At 34.5% G+C, this 8724-nt stretch overlaps 1 protein-coding gene across 1 annotated transcript; it reads left to right on the top strand.

Annotated features, from left to right (window-relative positions):
* Positions 1–1263: 1263 nt before the first annotated feature.
* LOC102955465 (olfactory receptor 2L3) lies at positions 1264–2202 on the top strand. Its single transcript, XM_007092949.2, has one exon. It carries the CDS (start codon positions 1264–1266, stop codon positions 2200–2202), a length of 939 nt encoding a protein of 312 aa, XP_007093011.1.
* Positions 2203–8724: the final 6522 nt, after the last annotated feature.

Raw genomic sequence — 8724 nt, 5'->3', positions numbered from 1 at the left:
ATAATATATAATATATTAGCATATATATAATATTTATAGCATATATAATGGCATAATATATAATATGATATATGTTATATGTTATATATTATATATGATGCTATTATATAATACTATATAATATGCATATATATTATACATATATATACATACACACACACACACACACATATATACACACACACACACACACATGCTGTATTTTGTTTGTTCATTTTTTGTCTGTCAGTGGGCACTTTTGTTGCTTACACTTTGTAGTTATTGTGAATAAAGCTGCTATAATCATGGGTGTACAAATATCTATTCTAGACTCTGCATTTCTCTTGGACATGTACTCAGAAGTGGTATTGTTCTATCATATGGTAATTCTATTAAAATTGATAATAAGGGCTACTGCTTATATTGTCTATGAACTACTGCTCTGGATTTGTGATGGATACTACATGAGTCGGCTCTTAACTATACCATATTCTGGAATATGATTGATAATAATTATGATACTCTATGATAAAATATATAAGAAATGTCTATAAACATATGGTTATTGGGAAACTAGCAGATTTATGGAACCTGCCATGACTATGGTGTATAGATATTAAGTTGAAGAGTCGACTCCAACCGTATCATTCAGAAGGAAGAAGAGAAGATTTTGTATCATTGGTACTTGACATCAAGTATTCATTCACAATTTCAGAACATGTGAACCAAATAGTGTTACCTGACTTCAAGGATGTTTTATTTGATATTACTATGCAAAGATGACTCAAGAAATAAATATTATTCCTCAACATAAGCTGATAGGCTGTTGCAGTTTTAGAAGTAAGTCTTAGATATAAAAGAAAAATGATCCTTTATGGGTCGCAAACATTATTCTTAAAATAACTGTACAATGTATGCATTTATGTTGATTTTATGTGCATGCATTTTGAATAAGCATATGATTTTGGCAATACTTGTGTATGTTTACATAAGCTAAATGTATGTATCCTGATAAATTCTTAGTGAATATATTTTTTTTTAATGACACTAAAGATTTCTTAGAAAAGATTTAGGCTACTAATGCTTGCATCTTCAAATTTTAATCTCTAGGTCAAAAAATAATTTGTTGTGTTTTTTGTTTTTTTTTTTACAAAATAGAAACATTCAGTTATTTACTTAAGCACTGTAAGATTTTAGATACTACACAACTAAAAAAAAAAAGCTTCATATTCTGTGATTGACTGACTTTTCTATCTGCCTTCAGGAAAATTGCATCAATGCCCCATGGAAAATTATACTCAAACATCAACTGATTTCATTTTATTGGGGTTGTTTCCACCATCAAGAATAGGCCTGCTCCTTTTTATTCTCATTGTCCTCATTTTTCTAATGGCTCTGTTTGGCAATCTGTCCATGATTCTACTCATCTTCCTAGACACCCGTCTACACACACCCATGTATTTCTTACTTAGTCAGCTCTCCCTCATTGACCTAAATTACATCTCCACTATTGTTCCCAAGATGGCTTTCAATTTTGTGTTTGGAAACAAGTCTATCTCCTTCATTGGGTGTGGTTTTCAGAGCTTCTTCTTCTTGACTTTAGGAGGGGCAGAAGCATTGCTCTTGACATCTATGGCTTATGATCGTTATGTGGCTATTTGCTTTCCTCTTCACTATCCCATTCGTATGAGCAAAAAAGTGTGTGTGTTGATGATAACAGGATCTTGGATAATGGGCTCAATCAACTCCTGTGCCCACACTGTATATGCCCTCCATATCCCTTATTGTCGATCCAGGTCCATCAACCATTTCTTCTGTGATGTCCCAGCCATGTTGACTCTGGCTTGCATGGACACTTGGGTCTATGAGTACACAGTGTTTGTGAGTACCACCCTCTTCCTTGTGTTTCCTTTCATTGGCATTGCATGTTCCTATGGCCGAGTTCTCCTTGCCATCTGCCGCATGCACTCAACAGAAGGGAGGAAGAGGGCCTATTCGACCTGCAGCACACACCTCACAGTGGTAACTTTATGCTATGTACCTTTTGCTTACACTTACCTACGCCCAAGATCGCTGAGATCTCCAGCAGAGGACAAGGTTCTGGCTGTCTTCTACACCATTCTGACCCCAATGCTCAACCCTATCATTTACAGCCTGCGAAACAAGGAGGTGATGGGAGCCCTGAGAAGAATGATTCAGAGAATCTGCTTTTTGAAAATGTAGACAAAGCTTTTTGCATATGTACCCAAGACTTGGTATAAGTCCCTTCATCAGTGTACAGTAATTGTAAAATATTATTTTATTCTTGGATCACAAGGACTAGAATCACAAGAAAGTCACCTCATGTCTGGACAAAATTGTCTCTCAAACATATATGTAATTTTAAGCCTTCTCTTTTTTATCTTTATGATGCTTTTTCTCATGACTTTCAAATGCACTCATTTTTTGCTAATAGGTTCCCAATGAAAATGGTTCTTTTTCATGTGGAAATGAACATGGAAACTGTTAAATGAAGCTGTCATTCAGCATAACAGTTCTACTATTTTACATTTATTTTCCAAAATATATAAAGAGAAAAATAAATGTTTCTTGAATGTCTAGATCTAAATAATGTCAGAAACCGTCTTGTTCTTCCCATTGTAGACTCAATGACTTATCTATGTATGTTACCTTTTTTTTTTTTCCACTATATGCTAACTTGGCTTTAGAAAGATGTAGGTGAGACTTCATCAGGGATTCTAAAGTCCTAGACCATCCTGAATAAACTATAACAAGTTTATGCTTCTTTTATGGAAGTGAATCCTAGGAAAATGATTTCATCTCAGGTATCCCTCAAAATCAAGTATTAAGACTTGGATGTGCCATAAGAGATGAAGAAACTTTGAGGTTAGTTATAATCTGAGTGGATCAAAAGTTGAGTGTAGCTATTAGGAATTAGGGGGTTCGAGGACATTCCCATTACCACCCCCGACACTTATCACATACTCAGTAGTCACTGCTATCCTTGTATTCGCTCATGCCTCTCATAGGTTATTTTATTTCCCATTCGCTACATTTCAAAGTTTTACCGGAATAAGTTGGGGGAATATCAACTTCTATACGCCAATTCTAGTCATTGATAAATCACTTTTCTAAACACGTCCCGCTATTAATCTAATAAAAACTCTCAGCTCAAGTGAACTTCCTGTTCAAGTAGATTGCTAACACTTCTCATCATTGGTAAGTGAAGAAATGCTCTTTATTTTCTCAGGTTTGGTAGAGAGGAGGTAGGTCATACCCTGCATAATTTATGGGGCACAGCACAAAATGAAAGCATGAGGCCTCTTTTTCAAAAGCAGAAAGGGTGCCATCCTCTGTGCTAAAATATGAAGACTTTTTTCTTCAAAATTAATTTCTTATCTATTAAATGCAATACAAATGACAAATAGTATTTTGTGCCATAATTTTAAATATAATAAATAGTAATACATTGTTTTGTGATGTCATCATTGGTAACATTTTTTGCCTCATTTTTCTCCAAATTAATTTCATCAAAATTTATGCTTTTAGGTACTTCATTTTTCTATCCATACAGTTGAATGTGCTGTTAGTCACTGGTGGAAAATTCAAGGTGGCAACTAATTTTTGACAATTTGTAATTTGAGAAGAGTCATTATGAGTATGTTATTGGAGGTGTTTGGAATATTTATAAGTGGTGACAACAGTGGATCCAACGTCTGATACATTATATCCAAATGCAAATTTTAGTACATGTAGAGTTGATATTTCTTCAGGAAAAATTTTTTCTAATAAAGTTCTCTAATAAATCAATTTCAATCCATCAATTGATATGTAAATCTGAATTTGCTTTTAAATATGTATTTAATAACTGTCACTTTAATGAAACTTTCAAATTTCTGGTAATTTGTGGACTTTGTAAAAGATAGTGGAAGTCACTTCATGCTTCCAATACTCATTTATTCATTTTATTACTGTATCTCCAAATACAAGGTAAATTACTGTGATCTTTTTTCATGTTTCTGAAATTTTATATGAAATTTTATTATTTCTATCAGTAATATTTCACATTAAATTTTAAATATTTTTAACATTGTTAAATTGCATTTCTGTTTCTGAACTTCTGGAAATTTTCTTTGCAATATTGCGGAAGTTTCTAAAACTATAAGTTTTGGATTATTTTATTAATTCTCGTAACTTCCCAATATGCTTTATTGCAATGGCAATGTGTGTACTTTTATTTGTGGTATTTCACTGACAAAGATTAGTACTACTAGTTAAGCTCCATTATCACTTCCTGTCCAGACACTCAGGCAAGATAGTAATTTTATCAATGACACAGGATGGGCTTTGAGGTGGAAGTGAAAGTCATCCCCTGCCCCCAGTGTGAGTCACTGCTATTGCCAGGCAGAGCTCCTTCTGTCTCCTGGCAGTGGACTCTTCCACCTCTGTGCTGCCTCTGCAGCTGCTGCTGTCATCACCGTCACCAGTCTCGTCCCAGTCCCAGAAGAGATACTCCCTTGGGTTTCTATGTGCCCTGGAAACGGATATACGTGTGTTCACGTATGAGGAGGCCAGGCATATTGCTCTGGGTGCATGCTGCTGAGCCCACCTGTGCAGGTACTGCTGCTGTGTCAAATTCACAAGCCAACGCTGCCGCCCAGCATCGTTCCTCTGCTCACGTGTACACCCAGATATAAAACTATGACGTTTTCAAGATGGCAGATATAGACCATTAAGCCAAGCAATAGCCCTTGGGAATATATGCTCCTGTGCAAGTGCACAGAACACATACTCATGAGGCCAGCCTGGAGAAAAGTAGAACAGTGAGTAGAAAGAGAATCTTATCATGCAAACCAGGAAAATGATGGGAATGCCTTCAGTTTTTCCCAGTGGTTATCACTGGAAATAATTTGAGGGAATGTGGAGTTGAACAGGGATGCCTAATATAAACTCCTTAACTATTTCAGGCAGTGAATTATGGAGGAAATCAGGACACCCTGATCTGTTGTTGACCCTGATATACCATGGCCTGATGGAATCCACACCACTTCAGGACTTAGTTTTCTGAATAGCAAGACAGAGGCTCAGTTCTTTAAAGTATCAGAAAATGCTGTGTAGGTGGCACAATAATCACTCTACATTTCTAGTTCTTTGGCTGAGACATCTCCTTTAACAACAAAAAATAGATTAACAAGAGAAAACCAAAGTTTAATACACATTATATCTCCTGTGTATGGAGAGACCCGGAAAAAAATGAGTAACTCCCTGAAATTGCCCAAGTCATTTCTATAAAAACCACCTTCAGATAAAGACAAAGATTAAGGGGGATTGGGGAGGCTAGTTATGGGAGGTTACCAAAAAAAGGAGATTAAGCAAGGGTATGTTTTTTGTGCAAATTTAAGTCACTGGCTTCTCCACTGAGAAGAGTTTCTAGAAATATGTCCATCATTCGCTTACTGATACAGAGAGGAAGACAACCTTACAAATGAAAATGCCCTTTAAAAACATATATGTTTCTTACAAAAGAGTAATTGTGGTGCTCAGTGTTTTTCCCATGTTCACTGTTTCTTACAAATTACAAGTCTAAAATAATCTTTATCCCAAAGAGGTGTGTATGTTTTAAGGAGGTAAATTTTGCTCCCTTCAATGGCATATTTGAAGTCACTCTTAAAGACAGTCCTATAAATGCAAGAATAATTCTACTTTTTATGCCTGGAAGTGGGGATCAACCCTGGGAGTGAGGTTCAAGAGATCATAAGCAAATAGTGGGCACTCCAGGCTATCAGAAATGACCTTCAGAAATCCTTTATTCCAATAGTCTTCTGGCTCAGAAAAATAGTGAAGGAACTCCCACAAATATTGTGTCTGTACTTATTGGTCATTCCGTCCTCACAAGATCTTAACATTAGGAAGAGCCAAATTATTATAAGAACGAACATGAGGAAAGAAAGAAAGAAAGAAAGAAAGAAAGAAAGAAAGAAAGAAAGAAAGAAAGAAAGAGAAAGGAGACAAATTATTCATATCTTCTGCCATTTTACAATAGTTTATGGGGATCTACTCCAGATAAGTTTAAAAGCCAGACAATCATGACTTTTGGGTAAAATTGCTTCCTCCCCAAACTGTTTTCTCCCCACGTAGTCCCTGACTCTGAGTTTATTATGTCTCCTTTCAGTCAGTACTGTTTTCATTCAGTTGTTAACCTATCACCTAGTGCTTCTTATTCATTATTTGTTTCATAGCTCATACTGGAAGATGCACATTTTAAAGAAAATGACATCCAAATGGATGATTTTGTAATGCACACTGTATGAATTGCAAGTTTTCTTATATATTAAATTAACAAAGTTTGATTTTTGCAAACAGAAATGAATATTTCTTACTGCCTCTTTTCAGGGATGAACATCTTTCTAACAATAATGTAAAGGTCAGTTTTGTCATAATATGGAAATAAATGATAATTACCTTCTTGCTATAAGATTTTAACTCCTATTAACTCTTCTACACACTGTATGTGTCCAAAATTTGGAGGGGGAAAAGAAACAAAAGACAGGTGCTGTTTAAACCAAATAGATTTTTAATTACCAAATATTTAGTGAGTACTTACTATATGGTGGGGGATACAAAGATGTATGATTCACACAATTTGGGAACTGCTAAAAAGAGAAACTATGCCAAAATAGTCACTTGTACTAAGTCCCATATCAGCAAACCAACTAACCTAAATGTAGTTTCAACCTCTTCCAGGAATATTATCTTAAACCGGTCAAGGTGGAATTTTTTGGCCAGTAGTTGTGAGATAATTTGAGAGATCCACTAGCTGACCAAAGGAAGATAATGTAATAGTCTTTCCTTGTCCAAGCCCCTTTCTGTCTTTAACAGTCTCCCATTTTGTACAGTGCTTTGCACCTCCTTTCTATTTGTTAGATGGGGGTGCTGCCGGGTTTATGAATCATTGAAGAAATCAACATGATTTTTAAATTTACTCAGTTGTATTTTGTTTTAAACAGATTTGTCAGCACTGTGGGTTTGAAGGAGACTTCAGAACATCTAGCTTTGGGGACAACATGAAACATAGGCCTGATGCCTGTGAGCCTTTTTGAGTTCTCTGTCTTTCTCACCAATTTGGAGGGTAGTAACAAAGGTCATATCAGTTCTGGGTTCTGCTCTTTTAATGTCAATATCTCAATGTAATTGACTTTTAGTCTGGAATTACGTTTTTTGAAAGTCTAGTGCCATGCAAAATCTTCATTCTTGGGGTCCAGTGGTTCAGTCATTTTCCCATATATGAGAGTTACTCATTTTTCCCTGGATATATGCCTTGCATATATGTCTTTAGTCTTTTTTTTTTCTTTTTAATCTGTTTTAAGTAACTTACTTACTATTACATTCTATTATATTCTCAACCTTTTTAATGTATTTGTGATTTGCATTCAGTCACTTTCAAATCTGCAGCCACATACACACTTCTATTTGTTACGGGGTTTTCCAGCTGAGAACTTAAAAACGTAAAGGGAAATTTGTTAAGTTATAGTGAGAATTAGTTTAAATTATATATATTTTTATAAGATTAACCTTATACTATTGTCATTTATTATTTAGATCCTCACAACTGCTAAATCAAAGCATAGACATAGGGAAAAAACATCTCAATAAAACAGATGTAGTCATGTCCCAAGCATGTAAAAAATATATTTTCTGTTATATATCTATATATCTATATCTATATATCTATATCTATATATTTCTATAATATATTGATCTCTCTCTCTCTCTCTCTCTATATATATATATATATATATATATCTCAAAATGCCCTGGAGTATTCTAACATAAATGTTTGCAAGTTTAGAGTTTTTAAACCCTCATGTTTTGTCTGTTAAAGTACATTATTTTTAAAAAATAAAATGAATGTAGGAATTAAAGAAAATGAATGTATAAAAAGAATAATATAAGCAAGGGGTTGCACCAATTTTTTCCATTATGCTTATAAGTATTTGTTTTCATATATATATATATATATATATATATATATATATATATTAAAACCTTGGAGTTCAAGTATGTATAAATTACATATATACGTATAACTATATTTCTAGAAACCCTTAAACTCAGTCATTCAGAGGTGGCCAATTAAAGCTATGGTCCCTCTGAAAATATAGTGCAAATGCATTTCTGATACAACAGTTCATTAGGGGGCAGACAAGAGTTAAGTTTAATAATATATAAAAGTAAACACTTTTGCTGTAACATAATATATACAACCTTTTGAAAGTTTTATGATAAAACTATACATTGGGAAGTCAGACTTTCTAGGCAAAATAAAGAGTGGCAATTAAAAAGTTAAAAGAAGTTTAACTACAGCATAATCTCCAAATATGTATAAAATTGGTAGCACAGGGGCACCTGGGTGGCTCAGTTGATTAAATGTCCAACTTCAGCTCAGGTCATGATCTTGCAGTTTTGAGTTTGAGACCCATGTCGGGCTCTGTGCTGATAGTTCAGAGTCTGGAGACTGCTTCAGATTCCATGTCTCCCTCTCTCTCTGCCTCTCTCATCCTTGTGTTCTGTCTCTCTGTCTCAAAAATAAATAAACATTAAACACTTTTAAAAATGGTAGCAAAGTTTAATTTTTATATTCATTTTAAATTGTTTACAGAGTTACCTCTGTGTGACATTAAACACTGCCTCATATCCAGAGCTTAATGATTTCTTCTATAAATTTCAGGTTCCTGCATTCATTCT

Source organism: Panthera tigris, chromosome A1 (genome assembly GCF_018350195.1).
Source record: "Panthera tigris isolate Pti1 chromosome A1, P.tigris_Pti1_mat1.1, whole genome shotgun sequence".
In the NCBI taxonomy this organism is placed as follows: domain Eukaryota; kingdom Metazoa; phylum Chordata; class Mammalia; order Carnivora; family Felidae; genus Panthera; species Panthera tigris.
Note: the sequence above shows the minus strand (reverse complement) of the source record. Positions and strands in the feature narration are given on the sequence as shown.